General features: G+C 40.3%; 1 protein-coding gene across 5 annotated transcripts in view; it reads right to left on the bottom strand.

Annotated features, from left to right (window-relative positions):
• The window catches only part of UTRN (utrophin), a 594,587-nt gene that overhangs the window by 385,294 nt on the left and 190,494 nt on the right, over positions 1-18,799 (bottom strand). For all 5 annotated transcript variants that reach the window (XM_037894924.2, XM_043543078.1, XM_007056268.4 and 2 more), the window contains 8 exons: positions 11,391-11,504; positions 10,346-10,501; positions 7,653-7,823; positions 5,331-5,510; positions 4,435-4,569; positions 3,789-3,938; positions 1,649-1,810; positions 1,219-1,347 (listed from right to left, as the gene is read on the bottom strand). In XM_037894924.2, coding sequence (XP_037750852.1) covers positions 1,219-1,347; positions 1,649-1,810; positions 3,789-3,938; positions 4,435-4,569; positions 5,331-5,510; positions 7,653-7,823; positions 10,346-10,501; positions 11,391-11,504 — 1,197 coding nt within the window. The remainder of the gene's footprint in view (positions 1-1,218; positions 1,348-1,648; positions 1,811-3,788; positions 3,939-4,434; positions 4,570-5,330; positions 5,511-7,652; positions 7,824-10,345; positions 10,502-11,390; positions 11,505-18,799) is intronic.

Below are 18,799 nucleotides of genomic sequence, written 5' to 3'. Positions count from 1 at the left end.
CAAACACCTGCAAGATCTCTATCAAGCCTTCTTACAACTACAATACCCACCTGCGGAAGTGAAGAAACAGACTGACAGAGCCAGAAGAGTACCCAGAAGTTACCTACTACAGGACAGGCCTAACAAAGAAAATAACAGAACGCCACTAGCCATCATCTTCAGCCCCCAGCTAAAACCTCTCCAACGCATCATCAAGGATCTACAACCTATCCTAAAGGACAACCCATCACTCTCACAGACCTTGGGAGACAGGCCAGTCCTTGCTTATAGACAGCCCCCCAACCTGAAGCAAATACTCACCAACAACCACACAACAAAACCACTTAACCCAGGAACCTATCCTTGCAACAAAGCCCGTTGCCAACTGTGTCCACATATCTATTCAGGGGACACAGTCATTGGGCTGAATCACATCAGCCACACTATCAGAGGCTCGTTCACCTGCACATCTACCAATGTGATATATGCCATCATGTGCCAGCAATGCCCCTCTGCCATGTACATTGGCCAAACTGGACAGTCTCTATGTAAAAGATTAAGTGGACACAAATCAGATGTCAAGAATTATAACCCTCAAAAACCAGTCAGAAAGCACTTCAATCTCTCTGGTCACTCGATTACAGACCTAAAAGTGGCAATTCTTCAACAAAAAAACTTCAAAAACAAACTCCAGCGAGAGACTGCTGAATTGGAATTAATTTGCAAACTGGATACAATTAACTTAGCTTGAATTAGAGACTGGGAGTGGTTGAGTCATTACACAAAGTAAAACTATTTCCCCATGTTCATTCCCCCCACACACTGTTCCTCAGACGTTCTTGTCAACTGCTGGAAACAGCCCACCTTGATTATCACTACAAAAGGTTCCCCCCCACCCCGTCCCCCTGCTGGTAACAGCTCACCTTCCCTGATCACTCTAGTTACAGTGTGTATGGTAACACCCATTGTTTCATGTTCTCCGTGTATATAAATCTCCCCACTGTATTTTCCACTGAATGCATCCGATGAAGTGAGCTCACGAAAGCTTATGCTCAAATAAATTGGTTAGTCTCTAAGGTGCCACAAGTACTCCTTTTCTTTTTTGATTCAGACCATGTAAATGCATCCACCATTTATTTTTAAAACCTAGTTGACTGCACAAAGTGATTTGCAAGTGGACAAAAGCGGTTTACAACTGGAAGCTGACTGAGTCTAAATTCATGGCTGGGATTTCTTTACCTGCAGGACATCCAGCTGAGTTCCACCACGAGGGGACCTGCATTCAGTGGAAGCTGAGGGCAGTGACCGTGCATTTTTCTTGAGCTCCTCCAAGGTGGATTCATGAACTGTGATTTCTGCTTGAATTTTCTGCCAATATGTAAAAAGGAGCGGGGGGGGGAGGTCAAGAGGGGAGATAAAGGATACAAAACCCTTAGGGTATGTCAGATAACGAACAGTAAATCCACTCTGAAGAAATGTACCATAAATACTATGAAGTCTATGCTGACTTTGATGACTGCTTGCTAGGTTGAATGCCATTATGTACATTACAGCAGCTAGTTTAATGCATCCTTCCCCCACACAAACAGAATATGCTACTCCAAGGAGGTAATCTATCATCTTCATACACCAGAAAATCTTATGCAGTGAAAAAGCTCTGCTGGAATACCTGGGCCTCCCGTGGCAGCTGGAAGGCATCTATTCTATCAGTCAAGTAGGAGGCCAACTGTTTATCCAGCTCTGTTAAGTTTTCCTGCAAGACCTGCAGCATGTGGTCATTTTCCCGCATGGTCTGAAGCTGCTGTTCCAAAGCAATCTGCCTGCTCACTGCCTAAAGGGGAGGGAAGTATAAGGAGGAGTTGTTCAGCACCAATATTTTTAAACTTTGTCTCAGAATATGAAAAATAAATTCACACACAAAATAGTCATTAAAAGGAACTCCACACAGCACTGCCGTCTGAAATCTGGTGTGCAATTTATACCAGTAATTGATAATAAACAAAAAGAGTAACACAGAAGGGAAACTCTGATGCTATGTCTGAGTTATTGAGAAAGTTTCTTCTTAATCACCTCAGTAAACAGAGGCAAAGTAGTTTGTTAAAACAGCTATGTTTCATAAATTGGATCATACAGGATTTGGGGAATTTGTAACATGCATCAAAAAACATTTCTTCTTGACTAGTATACAAACAAGTATTTCCTTTATGAATAATAAACTCTCTTCCCAATTCTTTTCCCCTACCACCAGCATACATGCACACAAGAAACAAACACCTACCTAACTTCCAGATGACCACACTAAAAAGTATCATCAATGCAGCTACCAGGAAAGAGGGTTATTTGGAAACAAATAACCAAAGTGTAAAAAATCTAAGAATAATATTGACATATACATTTTTAAAAAGCACACCCCCACACACCATTCCAAGATAGGGCAACCAATTATCCAAATACACTGGACTCAGACTATGCTTCTCTGTCCTTACCCTTCAGGTAGGAGCCTGGGTTACGCAATTATGATGAGTAAATTTAATAACCTGAGATGCAGCTACCATTTCACTGCCCATTATATCTATATCACATATTTCAAGACCAGAAGGGTCCATTGTGATCATCTAGTCTGACTACCTCTATAACACAGGTCTTTATAACATAGAACTTCACCAACATAATTCCTACAAGCATATATTTTAGAAAAGCATCCAGAGTCTTGATTTAAAAATTGCCTGTGAAGGAGAATCTACCACAACACTCGGCAAATTGTTCCAATAGTTAATTACTTTCATTGTTAAAAATTTCCACCTTATCCAGTCTGAATGTGTCTAGCTTTCAGCCATTGGATTGTGTTATACCTTTCTCTGCAAGACTGAAGAGCCAATCATCAAATATTTGTTCCCCATGTAGAAACTTCAGGGTAACTAAGTCACCCCTTAACCCTCTCTTTGATAAACAGATTCAGCTCCTTAAGTCTACCACTATGAGGCATGTTTTCTAACCCTTTAGTTATCCTCATGGCTCTTCTCTAAACCTTCTCCAACTTATCAACATCCTTTCTGAACTGTGGACACCAGAACTGGACACAGTATTCCAGCAGTGGTCACACTAGTGCAAAACACAGAGGTAAAATAACCTCTCTACTCCTACTCAAGAGTCACCTGTTTATGCATCCAAAGACTGCATTAGCCCTTTTCGCCACATGTCACAAAACATGAAGAGGAGAAAAAGAAATACTCAAGACTTTAATGTCACAAGGGACCATGATGATCACCTAGTCTGATCTCACACAATGGCTTCCTCACATACTTTATTTCAGTTTGACTTTGTTCTAATCATATTCAAGAATAAAAATGGCAACTGTACATGTTCTTTCAGTGTTAGGGAAAATGTGCAGAGATCTGCTTCTGGCACTACAATTTTGCTAAAATATAGGATAGTGGAAGAGGAAAATTAATCTGGAGTACTGGGATGAACTCCATTTCAAAGCGCATTTTAAGTTTTGAAAATGAAATCTCTTCCATTTTGTCGCAACTATTTGGAAAATGAGGTAAAAAGATACTGTAGCTTTTCCAAATAATAATGAATTAATAGAAAAATAAATGATCGTGGATCTGAGTCTGATGGCGATTTTCTAAATCAAGTATGCCTAACACCATTGTGAACACTTTTCTGTATTACTGCCTTTCAGTCTTGTGTCCATGATTTGAAGGGCCTAACCATAACCATTTCAGCTTTTGTTCAAACCCATCTGAGTGCACGAAGCTGACTGTGACACTTAAAGGCTTCCTCCCACCACGCCCCTAAATTCTTACCAAGTGACTTAATTCTTCATAGCGGGCATTGAAAGCCTCCAATTTTTCACTGATGATGTCATCAAGAATCCCTCCATCAATCAACGTCTGACCAAGCTCCCGAATCTGGGTTCGATTATCAGCTGGATGACGCAGGACAGATTCCAGGGACTAAACGAAGGAGAATGACGACAACTGTTAGGATGCTGAATTTTGCTTTGTTTTTAGAATTCAAATTTTGGCTATACGCAGAGCACCTTTTATACTCCAAATGTTCTCTAACAGAATGCGTTAGGTACAGCTAGTGCAGCGACTGTAGAGGGCAAGTTCAACAAGCGTTATGTTTTCAACAGGTAAATCACAGCACTTATTTGCTATTCACAACGACCCCAAAATGAAGGCTACTGAGAAGACTTAGCAATTTATATGGGGCAGAAAACAACATGTAACTGTATCTCTAAACGATACAAAAGTACAATAATCTTTAGGCTCCCTCATAACTGTATCTCTTCACTGGTTATCTTTACAATTATCAGTTCTGTAGATTTAAATAAATTATATATTCATTTGACATAGGAAATGAAAAGTTCAACATACATTTTTGTATGTATATATACATTTAACAGGGCTATCTGAAAAGTCACCAATCCAATGGGATGACTAATACCTCAAGAGCTTCACTGACAGCATTCAGTTTATCAGGCAGATTTTCTGTGCTTTGCACCCTTTCCTCTAAAGAGTTTAGCCAAGCAGTTTCTAGGTCCAGATACTGAAGCAGCTCAACCCAACAGGACCATACCTCCTAAAGGTAATAGAAAAACTGAAATTAGCCTAAAGAGCATTTATTCAGATACCTCTGAGCGTTCCAAGTATGAACAGATTTGCCTAAGATAGTAGAACGAGCACTATTATTCATAAATGCAACAAAATTCGAACACACATTACAGTAGGTTCTGGAGTTGGATAGCAAATGCTTTTTTTTTTTTTTTTTTTTAAGTTGGCTCCTGGACATAAGAATAAGAAAAACAGTGTTTCATAATGCAAAGAATCTAGATATCTGCAAATCACATAATACAGCATAGGAAATTTACATGCAGAATTAATATGTGCACTCATATCATCATACCATACCACTCATCTGTCCTTCGTAAAAAGGAACGCATTTACTCCTATCCCACACGAACCTATACTTATTTCAGTTTTATTATTAGAGTTAACATTTAAAATGATAAATAATAATGTTGCTGTGTGGAGATTCTTTTTGCCATTTTGGAAGCAGTGGCAATACATAACAGAGCTGTGTGACAGCACTCCTTGGCTGGAGAAATGTTCATTGCAGTACAATATGTGGGCCTAGTTATTGGACACAGAATCAAATCAAAATTAGATGGTGCCTTGTGGATTCCAGTAACCTACCCCTGAAGAAAAAGAAAGTGATAGCAAACTCTGTGTACACAAAAGACATTGGATTTAACGATGAAACCTCACATTTTAAGTGTCCATCGCCATCTTTTTTTGTGCCTCTTTCCTGAGTTTTATCAATTTGAGAGCTATGAATCGTACCTCTAAAGTGTGGCATTTCCCCCGTATCCGATTACACAGTAGTTGGTAGTTCTCTAACACAATGTTAAGTTCGGATGTCAAGTGCTGACCACCAGATGGCACTTTTGCAGCTAACACCTTGATATTGTCTTTCAAAATCTTCACGCGCACTTCTTTCTGCAACACATCCTCTTTCGCTCTCTAGTCAAAAAGATGTATTATTTGATCAGCTTCTGCTTAATTCAGTGCTCCCCACTAGTAGTTAGCATAAAACAAACCAAAACAATTTACTAATCTGATAATTAACCATTAAATGTTATTCTAATTATAGGCTTAAAAGGCTCATCCTTATATTGCTGTGCTTACGTATGAACAGACCAAATGCTGACTTGCACGCATTTTGACTGAAGCCCATGTGTCTGTGTGTGTTTGTGCATATTTTACATGTACACACGGATGGTAAACAAATACACACAGAATGGTCTATTGAGAGAATAGGGAGCTTCCCAAGACTTCTGAGCAGCAGAAGATTAAGCACACATGCTTTTGATATGTGGATCTGAATCTTGGCTGGCAGAACTTAATTCCAACAGAACTTGGACCCCAAAAGACCCATGGACAATAAGGGATAAGAGAGAAGAGCACGAAGTGAAGTCAGTAGAGATTCAGGTGGGAAAGGGATTGTTGGCCCAAGCTATTTTATATTGTCTCTTGTGCTGAAATTTACCATACTGCAATATTATGGCTCAGAAGACACCTCATAACGCAAGCAGAGTAGCATGTTAAATACATGTTAAGTGGCAGCAAATGGCAGGAGGGTAGCACACATGTCAAGCCAAGGACTGAGGCAGTTTGGCCCAAAAGAGAATGACAACATGAAATGACAGCCTCCTTACCAGAAAAGATATTATCCCCTCTAGGTTAGAGAAGGTAGAGGTAGGTTAGACACCACAAAAAAAATGCTGCCCTGGGGGTCCTTTTCTCATCTTTCTCTGTAGGTCCTCACCTCCACAGTTTGAACCATATGCACATGGTTCTGTTCACGTATTCTTTTAGGATGGGATTTTCAAAAGCGCTTATCGTTGGTTTAATTCTGCTCCCACTGAAGGCAATGGGAGTTTTACTATCAATTTCAATGACAATGAAATTAGGCTTCTGAAAATCCTTGAAAAGATAGATTTCTTTTCCTTTCAAATATTAAATGCAAACCCAAAATAATACCCTTTATCAACAACAGAAGAGTTTGGTTAGATATTAAGTATATGCTAAAACTATGGTTAACCATCTAGATTATTACAATGTCCTTATCACATTAAGTAGTATAGGGTATGAATCTAGACTAAACAGACACAGACTGCACTCAGATTTCTCAGACATTTATTCTACTGAAAAGACGCAAGGAGGTTCTCTGGCCTGTGTTATTCAGGATGTCAGATTAGAAGATCATAATAGTCTCTTGTGGCCTTGACATCTATGAAAAACCCTTGCTGAAAACTGCTTCACAAAGACTCCTTGAGAAAAGCAATTTATAACTTTGAATGTAGATGTGTCAGTATAGTAGAAAGTAAAAATAGACCCTATATTTAATATTCTACTGGATAACCTGGGTCTATAATTGTTTTAATGCCCAGACAAAAATGCTCGTCAGTTCTGTACCTCCACCCAAAAAGATTAGATCATATAGCCATCTGCTGGGTCAATGATCTATATTCAACTAGAATATATATTTTAAATTTGGGACTACTGGCCTGAAAGTTGAGAGGAGCAGGGACAGGGCTGCTTTTCTGACATTAAAGTCACAAATTTGTCTTGGTTCAAAAATACAAAGCAAATTTGTTTCAATTTTTTTCCCCACATCAAGACACCATATTTATTCAAGGACATATGACCCAATTGCTGTAAATGGATGGATCAGTTTATAGAATTGCTAATTTACGTAAGTATAATACCACATTTTCTCTTGTTTTCTCAATTTTTGGCTCCTGCAATAAATTTCTATTGTTCTCACTTTTCACATCTTTCCTTCTCCCCACACCGACCCCGACCCAATTTCCTACAGACACCAACCCTGCTTGTCGGTCAGGGTGGGTAGCCTTTCATTATGGAACTCTTGCTGCTCTTTGCCCAATGAGAAAATCTGCTTATTCAGCCTGTGCTTTAAAAATTAAAATTCCATAAAGTGTAGTTGAAGAATAGCACTAATCTTATCATGAGCAGAACACCCTTCCATGTAAGTAATCATCACATAAAACTCAAGGTAAGCACCCAGACAAAAAGTGTTAAGTGTTGTTTTTTATTTGTTTATGCGTAACCAGGTCTTTGTAATGATCTAGTATTTCTGACCTTCATTTCCTCTACAGCATTCTCTAGTTCTTCTGGAGATTTGTACTCAAAATCTCTCTCCAAGTACTCCTCTTCAGCCTGCGTCATCCATTCTTGCATCTCTGCCAAATCCTTCTTCAAGTTTACAGTTTTTTCCTGACTTTCAGACAACCGATTTTTTTGACTAACAATCTAGAAATGTCAACAAGAAAAGTTAAGGTGGTTTCACTATTTGAAGTTGTTCACATCATTTGAAACGCATTTTAACATAGACTCAAAGTCAAGTAATTAAATACCCTCAACCAAAACATTTTTTACAGTTCTCTTTAGATAAAAAGATTCAGAAATTCAAAACTAATAATTTGAGCTATTTTAAGCAGACCAAGCCACCTGCTTCCATGGAGGAAGACCAAGATCTGGCGGGGACAAAAGATACGTCTTTCCTCTCTGAGTATAGTCTGGTGACACTCCCTGAGATACTAGAGAGTATCGAGTGCCCTTCGGTGTCCTATCTTTTTAGTTTATAAGTATTAATAAATAAGTAGTCACTTAGGAACTTCACAGGTGTCCCTGTGTTGCTCACCATGGCCACTCAAGACACATTCTCTTGCTCCAAAAGTACATGCCCCTACCACTTTAGCTAAAGAAAAGTCATTAGCAACAAGCAGCATATGGCCTATGGCACATGGATGTGTAATTCTTTTTCTATCCAGAAGAGGTACAAACACATTCTGATTAATGTGGAGACTAAAGACTGGAGAGGGAGGGTCAGCAATGGAAAACTAACAGTAAAAAAAAATTTTTCAGAAGGGTTTTGAAGGATGGGTCAAAAATTGGGTGGCACACAGTGTCAGGAATAATATTCCAGACCTCCCAGGCAACTTGAGAAAAGGCCTACAACTGTCTGTTAGGGAAAGAGATAAGATGAACAACAGGCAAGTTGACTTGGTAAATCAGATAATCTTTAACTACAAACAACTAAAAACTGAACAGGAAAAAGATCTAAAGCAATGATACCCATTAGATATGGGAATAATGCATTTCAACTTTTAGTGCATTTGTCAGAGGATTTACTGGGCCTGGGTTGAGCTTTCAGCCATTTTAACAGTTGAATATATAAGGTGTACTGTAATTTAGAAAACAGAAGTTTTGTTTTAGGAAACAAAAACTTTATTTATTTATTTATTTATTTTTTACCAGCAGCGAGGAATTACCAGTCACTCTAGAGAACACATTTTTTTAAACTCCATCGGGGGACATTATAACACAGAAGATGGCTACTATTTTCCTTTTAGGGTAAAATTTTAAATTTGGGCCTGTCAATCTCAAACCTGTTCCCTTTTGTAAGCCACTTTCCAGACATGCCTGAGATAACACTTCCTAATATGGAGCTCAACTGTATTGAGTGGAAAACCGATGGACCAGTTTGAACAATGCACTGAACTAAAATTAACCAAAATGTAAATTAACTGGATCTTTGATCATTTATTGTAAAATGAAATACTGATTTGACAAGGTACAATATTAAAACTATATTCCCTTGTGACAGACTGCTGGGAATCAGCAACTTAACCAGCACTCTGGTCACTGTTTAGCCAGTTAAGCCCTGGGCAGGGCCTGATTAAGAAGAGGAGTTTCTGATTATTAGTTCAGATTGCGGTTGTGAAGCTAATGAGCCCATTAACAAGGAGACTAGATAAAAGAACACAGGAATAAAATGCAGGAGACAGAGAGACAGACAGACAAGACTAGCAGGACCTGACAAAAGGCAGTTCTCTGGGAAGAGAAACTTCTCACACATACATGCTTTGGAAAAGGAGTAGTAGTAAAGATACATAATATTGTAAATACTATGACTGCACTAATATGTAAAAGCTAGGGTGACCAGACAGCAAATGTGAAAAATCGGGAGAGGGATGGGTAATAATAGGAGCTTATATAAGAAAAAGACCCAAAAATCGGGACTGTCCCTATAAAATCGTGACATCTGGTCACCCTAGTAAAAGCTGGAGGAGTGACACACTGTAAATAAACCGCATGGTGGTATCTACAGAAGGGAAGGTCTCTGTGCAAAACAAAAAGAGGACAAGAGCAATGGGACCCCGTCACATACCTGTTTTAAAAGTCTTCCATTATTCTCATTAAAAATGATCTCAATATATTACTGTTAAAACTTAAACTAAGGGCCATCTATCTCCCAGAGCCACAAACGCAACTCCAAATGAAGTCAATGGGAGGGTGTTCTAAGACCTCTGGCAACAGAGCATGCGTGCTGCAGGCTGTTCTGTTCAACAGAACCAAAAGCGCACATCACAGGATGTAAAAATGTGACAAACGTACTTAATAAAATGAAACACATGCGCTGGTAAAAACTATTCTTGATCAGTCATCTTTTCTTTTGATTTATCATTGTATCAACAACTTTTTGAATTATAAAAACGTTTAAAAATTAGAAACAGACATTTACCTCAAAAAGTACAGTGTCAAAGTAAAGCACTGATTCCTTGAACAAGCCCATCGTACCATTTTTTCCTAGCAGGCTACAATATCAAACTACAAATTTCCTTTTTAAACAGATTTTATAAATGGGATGTTACATCTAAAGGCTTGACTATTCTATTATTACCCATCTAGCCCATTAACACCTATAGAGTGAAAAAGCAATGAACAGTTACAGATAAAACAAATAAGTAGTAATGCTATCAGTTACTGACCTGTTTGCTCAGTTTCTCCCATTTTGCCTCGCAGTCGAATAGCCTAGACTTTATCCAGGTATCAACTCCTACAGCAGGCTGGCTTCTTAAAGTGGACTCTACTTCTTTCATCTCTTTCAAAGTCAGCTCAGTCTTTTCCATTTCATTAACAAACATCTAAACATGTATCAGAGAAAGATTATGTTAACAACCCCTATTATGGGAGTACACGAATTATGCATTTATTTTTGTAAGACATCTGTATGATATGCATTCCTGTCATTTTTCTTCTCAAATACATCTGTACTAAAGGCAATGAGACACCAAGATAAATATCAATCCTATTCATATACCAGTCAGCAGAGTGTGTACCATAGGCATAATAGACAACATAACTATAGCCCACCTGACTCAGTCATTACATCATTCAAATTAATATTCAAAAAATGTCAAATGCCTATATTTATCCCCTTGGAACGCCATGGGTTTGAAGAGGATGCACAAGTGTTTTGGACATTTCCAAATTTCCAGAAACAAGGGAAAGCCACACAAACAAACTGACTACGTTTCAGGGTTTATTCACATGCTCTCAGCCAAAATTCATAACCATTGGGGGATAATACTACTAGTCATTGGTTGGGAAGAAAGGTTGAGGCCCAGAACTGGGGAGTTGGGAGATTTGCATGTGGTTCTTGACTCTGAGCAGGACTTCTTTTATTACCAAGGAAAGTCACTTTTTCCTCTGTCCCAGTTCCCTCATCCATAAAATGTGGGAAACACTTACCTATCTATCATGGGAGTTGTGAAGCTACATTATACTAGATATTTGTAAGCATGCTAGGAGGCCTGGAAGAAGCTCTCTGAAGTGCAATGTATTATTAGGGTCAAATGGATTGAAGGGCTAATTGAAAAATACTACCTGGACAAAAAAAAGATGACAACAAAGGGAAAGAATTTTTGCCATGCTTTACTGAACGTGTCATACACTTTGTTTAATAATAGCAGCAAAATAATAAAGATGAGAAAAACACTATTGCAGAAGGTTCCCTAGATAAGCAGAACTCACTGTGCATTGGTCAAGCTGTCTTTGAAGCCCTTCAGAATCTCCTTGGATAGCCTGTTCTTTCATTAAGAAGTCCTTCACACCATCCATCCACTTCTGAATGACTTTTGAATCAGCCTGAATTGAACACAGTAACTCCATGATGAACAGTCTATAACTACAGCATTTCAACAGCTATCAGTAACAATGGAGGACAATTTTAAAAGCTGCTAGCATAGCTTCAATTTCTGTTCTGTTTGAGAGATTTGTTTCCCACCCTCAGACTTATATGAATGTTTGTAAAGTAATATATGCAAGTAACAAAACTTCTAAATACAGGCTGCACTGTTCCTGGCCACTAAACAGGTGCACAGAGGAGGGGGGCGAGTATAGGGTTAAGGAGTTTCTGCCCACACCCTATTGTAAGGCCTCTGTGAAGACCAGGCACAACTATAGGCTACTTTGTAGACAGGAGTGCAGGGACTGCCCCCGCCATATTCCCCAGGAATGCACTGTGCCCAAGGAGGTGGGGCCAGGAATCCTTTCCCTCCCCATTGCACTGCACTGATACAGGTAGGAATGGTGCACACTGTGTCTCTTTAAAAGGTGCAGTAGCAAGGATGCTCCTCCTCCGTGCCTGCTGGGGACCACTGGGAGGCATTTTGCCTAAGGAACGCAGATGTGTAGAAAATGCCACACTTGATCACAACAATGATCCACTAAATCCAATCGCCTATCTCAGAGTGGCCATTACCAGATACAGGGAAGTGTCTTAACTCTTATCAGTTAGCTTATTCCCTGAAGAATAAAGATTTGTATCCCTTCTAACAAAAAAGTTTTATCCTGTCTAATGTAATTGTGGATGTGTAATATTGTTATTTAAGCCTAATATTTTAAAACCCCTGCTATACTCGCTGCTTCAATTATATTTGGGATAAAGAGGTCCTTGGGTTAGCTACACTTTGCAGAAAAAAAGTATTCATTTTCTCATTTTTCAATTTGTTGTACCTCAGTTTCACTTTATGCTGACACAACCATCCCAATACAGAGCTGCTCCTTAAAAGCTACAATTGAGTCTTATAAAGTATATATTCCATACTGCATTCCAAAACCGAAGAAAGGTATGTCTTATTTCATTGGAACCTTGTAACAATAATACTTTCAGGATCCAAATATGACACTGCCAATTTCTAAAAAAATATCTGCATTGGAAGCCCATTAAAGCACTGCAGTACTTATTTTTGTCCCAAATCCACTATTGGAAAGATTTATGGTTAGATTCTTGACATTGTTTTGTTCCTCCTCCAGCTTTTGGAATTTTCTGCAGCTGATTAGACTGGTTTGTGAAATCAGTTTTCAAAACAAACCATAGGAAGCTCCAACAGTGAAACAACAGTTCCATATGAAATATGTATTCATTTAAGACTAAGATTTAACAATTTACTTAAGCACGTGCTTAACTTTAAGCACATAACTAGTCAAACCAAATGCAATAGGATAATTCACATGCTTTAGAGTTAGGTATGTGCTTAAGTACCTTGCTTTCGAATGTTCTTATTTGAAAAAGCAGAACATTAAGATTGTTTGCAGTGTTGTTGTAGCCATGTTGGTCCCGGAGTATTAGAGACACAGCGGGTAAGGTACTGTCTTTGACTGGACCAACTCCTGTTAATGAGAGAACCAGTCTTTTGAACTTATTCTTCTTCAGGTCTGGGAGATGTAGCAGTAACACTGAGTACCTCTCTCAGACCTGACCGGGAGCTCTGCATGGGCTTAAATGCTTGTATTTCACCGACAGGAGTTGGTCCAATAGGAGTTATTACTTCACCTACCCTTGGGTCTCAGACAGTTGAGATGTGGTTTCATCTTAATTAAATTTCATGCTCTGGATGCCCTAAACCTCTGACTGCCAGATGCTGGGACTGGATGACGGGGATGGATGACTTGATAATTGCCCTGTTCTGTTCACTCCTTCTGAAGCATCTGGCACTGGCCACTGTCAGAAGACAGGATACTGGGCTAGATGGACCATTGGTCTGACCCAGTATAGGTCTTACATTCTAGGTTTAATGAAATAAATACTTACACATCATGCAGAAAGAGAATGAGTCAGTCAAATGCATAAGGCAGGGGGTGTTTTTTTTTTAAATTATACCCTAAATTTGGATGAGCTCAATAATAGGACAATTTCATCCCAACTGGAAACAAAGATTACCAACTGGAAACAAAGATTACATGTACTGAATATCAACATGAGTCTCTATAAGAAGCATGTGCAATATTTCTTTGCAGTAGGCTAAAGAAAAATGAAAGCAAGAGTATAAGTATGCAAACAAGAGAACCAAATATTACAATATGGTGGAGGTATGATAATCTAGAAAAGAATTTGAGGAGGGAAGAGAGATGAAAAAGATATTTAGCTTTCCTTTTAAAACAACTATAACGCACAGACAATCCAGGAAGTTTTTGGAGTGTGTTGGGGACAACTTCCTGGTACGAATGCTGGAGGAACCAACTAGGGGCCGGTCTCCTCTTGACCTGCTGCTTACAAACAGAGAAGAATTGGTAGGGGAAGTAAAAGTGGTGGCAACCTGGGCAGCAGTGACCATGAGATGGTTGAGTTCAGGATCCTGACAAAAGGAAGAAAGGAGAGTAGCAAAATACGGACCCTGGACTTCAGAAAAGCAGACTTTGACTCCCTTAGGGAACTGATGGGCAGGATACCCTGGGAGGCTAATATGGGGGGACAAGGAATCCAGGAGAGCTGGCTGTATTTTAAAGAAGCCTTATTGAGGGTGCAGGAACAAACCATCCTGACATGCAGAAAGAATAGCAAATAGGGCAGGAGACCCAGCTTGTCTTAACAGTGAAATCTCTGGTGAGCTTAAACTCAAAAAGGAAGCTTACAAGAAGTGGAAATTTGGACAGCTGACTAGGGAGGAGTATAAAAATATTGCGAGAGCATGCAGGGAGTGTAATCAGGAAGACCAAGACACAATTGGAGTTGCAGCTAGCAAGGGATGTGAAGGGTAACAAGAAGGGTTTCTAAAAGTATGTTAGCAACAAGATGATGATCAGGGAAATTGTGGGACCCTGACTGAATGGGGAAGGCAACATAGTGACAGATGATGTGGAAAAAGCCGAAGTACTCAATGCTTTTTCCCCCCCTCGGTTTTAACAGACAAGGTCAGCTCGCAGACTGCTGCACTGGGCAACACAGTATAGGGAGGAAGTGAGAAGCCCTCAGAGGTGAAAGAACAGGTTAAGGACTATTTAGAAAATCTGGACATGCACAAGTCCATGGGTCCAGAGTGGTAGGGGACCCAATGCATTCAAGGGTGCTGAGGCAGTTGGCTGAGGTGATTGCAGAGCCATTGGCCATTATATTTGAAAATTCATGGCGATTGGGGGAGGTCCCAGAAATTGGAAAAAGGCAAATATAGTTCCCATATTTTAAAAAGGAAAGAAAGAGAACCCGGGGAACTACAGACCAGTCAGCCTCACTTCAGTCCCCAGCAAAATCATGAAGCAGGTCTTCAATGAATCCATTTTGAAGCACTTTGAGGAGAAGGTGGTGATCAGGAACAGTCAACATGGATTCACCAAGGGCAAGTCATGCCTGACCAACCTGATTGCCTTCTATGATCAGATAACTGGCTCTCTGGATACGGGGAAAGCGGTAGATGTGATATATCTTGATTTTAGCAAAGCTTTTGATACGGTCTCCCACAGTATTCTTGCCAGCAAGTTAAAGAAGTATGGATTGGATGAATGGACTATAAAGTGGATAGAAAACTGGCTAGACTCTTGGGCTCAACTGGTAGTGATCAACGGCTTGATGTCTAGTTGGCAGCTGGTATCAAGTGGAGTGCCCCAGGGGTCGGTCCTGGGGCCAGTTTTGTTCAACATCTTTATTAATGATCTGGATGATGGGATGGATTGCACCCTCAGCAAGTTCACAGATTACACTAAAATGGGGGGAGAGGTAGATACGCTGGAGGGTAGGAATAGGGTGCAGAGTGACCTAGACAAATTGGAGGATTGGGCCAAAAGAAATCTGATGAGGTTCAACAAGGACAAGTGCAGAGTCCTGCACTTAGGATGGAAGACTCCCATGCACTGTTACAGGCTGGGAACCAACTGGCTAAGCAGCAGTTCTGTAGAAAAGGACCTGAGGATTACAGTGGACGAGAAACTGAATATGAGTCAGCAGCGTGCCCTGGTTGCCAAGGCCAACAGCATATTGGGCTGTATTAGTAGGAGCATTGCCAGCAGACTGAGGGAATTGATAATTTCCCTCTATTCAGCACTGGTGAGGCCACACCAGGAGTACTGCATCCAGTTTTGGTCCCCCAACTACAGAAGGGATGTGGACAAATTGGAAAGAGTCCAGCGGAGGACAACTAAAACGATTAGGGGGCTGGAGCACATGACTTACAAGGAGAGGCTGAGGGAACTGGGGTTATCTAGTCTGCAGAATAGAAGAGTGAGGGGGGATTTGATAGCAGCCTTCAACTACCTGAAGGGAGATTCCAAAGAGGATGGAGCTAGGCTGTTCTCAGTGGTGGCAGATGACAGAACAAGAAGCAGTGGTCTCAAGTTGCAGTGGGGGAGGTCTAGGCTGGACATTAGGAAACACTATTTCACTAGGAGGGTGGTGAAGCACTGGAATGGGTTACCTAGGAAGGTGGTGGTATCTCCATCCTTAGAGGTTTTTAAGGCCCAGCTTGAGAAAGCCTTGACTGGAATGATTTAGTTGGGGTTGGTCCTGCTTTGAGCAGGGGATTGGACTAGATGACCTCCTGAGGTCTCTTCCAACCCTAATCTTCTATGATTCTATGACAAAGACATATAATACAACATATATTAAAACTCAGGGCCAGATCATACCACTTATGTTCTCATTTGGGGGTGGTCCTCTTAATGCACAGATAGGAACCATTCTGCACAAAATGGGAGTGCTCACACTTATTTGGCACTGCCCCCACCCCTGCAGAGGGCCCCTCTGCTGTCCACTTTCCATGTGGAGAAAAGGAGGGGAGATGGTGATGGCCAGGGGGCGTATATCATAAGACCCTTAGGAGCCCCTTCAGAACTCTACCTAAAAAACAGGACATACTTCTCTGTATTATCTCTCCCAGGTCAGTCCCTGCAAGGAGGAACCCAGGGACAGCTGCAACCACAGAGCAGGAGAGATCCCTGGCAATTCTGTTCCATTACTAGCTGTGCTACCTGGGAGATATAAGAGGCCAGAGCCAGTGCAGGAAGCTGAAGAGATGTGCCAGCTTTAGGGGCAGGCTTTGTCGCCTTCATGACAGGGAGGCAAACCCTGCCATCCATGGACAAGATGCTGAGGAGGAATCCTTCTGGATATTTCAACACAACACTCCCTCCCACAGCTATCAATCCAGAGGATGTGCGAGTGTGATGGTCTCTTTAGAGTGGGATCATTTGCCCAATAGTATTTTCTACAATATTTTCCACTAAAATTTGTAAAGCTACGCACCATTTAACAAAGCTGAATAAAATGAATGTTTCCTCTCTCATTTCCCAAAGTGAAATCTAAACACACATTTTAGTCCATGTGCCACTGATGACCCACAGAATTCGCGTCCCACAATTAAGGGGAAATTCCATGGTCCCTTGTAGCATAGCCCAGTGGACAGGACTGGCTCTGCCACTGACCTGCTGTACGACCTTTGATAAGTCACTTCACTCTCTGGGTTGCCTATATGTAAAATGGGGATAATGATATTTGTCAGGTGTAGATCTCAGAACTAAGTGTTCATATTGCTGCAAAATGTAAATTTAAAAACATGAGAAAACTGATTAAAAACAAAACAATAATCCTTATGTAAATGCAAACTATCTTCATCAGGATCTCGCTTGCTTCAACTCACTCCCATGTCTCTTGCCTACCCACTCATCTATCTGCTTTACTCAGTCCGGGTATAGAATATTTATGCAAATACAACTAGTTTACAGATTAGATCCTCCCTCCCCTGGCAATGCAAACTTCACTCTGATCTGCCCAGTCCTAACCATGAAGTTTTTGTTTCAATCTTCATGTTTAAACTACGATGGTTTTTAAATTACAGCATCCCGGGATATCACCGCCAATGTATGTACTAACAAAGCTCTTCAAAGGAACTCGGAAGCTACAAATATGCTGCTTTATGTAGGTTTGTTCGTTTATTGATAGCTTTACAAAGCATTCAGGAAATGCTGGCAAAAACTATCAGAAAAATGTTTCATTGTATTAAAAAACACCCATATTTAAGCCCTTTGAAGAACCTCTCCTCAGTCACCACCACTGCACATTTCAGAATACTTCAGTACGGTCTCCTTCTGCAGTTTTCTTAAGCTTTTCCCCTCCGTTAAAACTATGTACTGGTACCTAGTTCCCCGCTGGGGAAAAAATTCTGTTCTTAGATCTGCACAGTAGAACTCAACTTCAGCATTCTGTTCTCCCTATGTCTCCAGAACTCCTATTGACATCAGTGGAACATCAGCAGCCTTGACATCAGTGGGTGACCCAAACACACAGGGAGGGCAGTACACTAACATTGAGTACTACTATGAAGATCAGAAAGGAGAGTTTTTCCCTCAGCTTGTAGCTGCATCACATCACGGAGATGATTCTGATACAATAACGGAGCACGCTACCTTGTTCTCTCATGCTCATGTGTATGCAAAAGGAAGCATTTTCAGGGCCCAATCCTGCACAGGATAAGCATGTTTAAGTGGGTGAACATGGGATTATTCAAATGACTGCAGTAAATGCTGAATTTGACGTGCAACTAGTTACAAGAAAGATATTGCAATTACAAGAAATTAGAGGGAGTTCTGAAAAGTACTGCAAAACTGAATGAGGAGCTGAGGCAATACTTAAAAAGTTAAGTATCTATAGTTAAGCGAGAACTAAGAGGGAACCATTGTAAATCTACTAGTAATTTGAACGATGTGAACACATGGAAGAAGAGGAGTTATTTAGCATGAAGCGCAATACTAGGAAGAATGGGGTGAGATTAAGAAAGGGAAATTGTAGGCTTAACATCAAGATAAACCTCTTGAAAGTGACATGCATGCAGAATAATCACCAAAGGTTTTGGCTGAAATTCCATCACTTGGAAGGTTTAAAACTAGACTGGGGAAAATCCTGGTAAATTTACAACAGGGAATAACCCTGGCCAGCCAGAGAGAATAAGTAGATGACTTAAATGGTCATTTCCAGCTCTAGACTCTAACACAGACTTGCTCACCTTAGGCCTTCTCCAACTCACTGAAATCAATGAAAAAGATTGCCATTGACTTCAACAGAAGTAAAATCAGGCTGCCCTCTGAGCTCAGACCTTCCCTACTTTTTAAGATCCCTCAGATCGGTGCCATGAAAGTAGCAAAAAAGTGAGAGTTTTGATGAAACAGAGTGAACA

This window comes from Chelonia mydas, chromosome 3, assembly GCF_015237465.2.
Source record: "Chelonia mydas isolate rCheMyd1 chromosome 3, rCheMyd1.pri.v2, whole genome shotgun sequence".
Lineage (NCBI taxonomy): Eukaryota > Metazoa > Chordata > Testudines > Cheloniidae > Chelonia > Chelonia mydas.
Note: the sequence above shows the minus strand (reverse complement) of the source record. Positions and strands in the feature narration are given on the sequence as shown.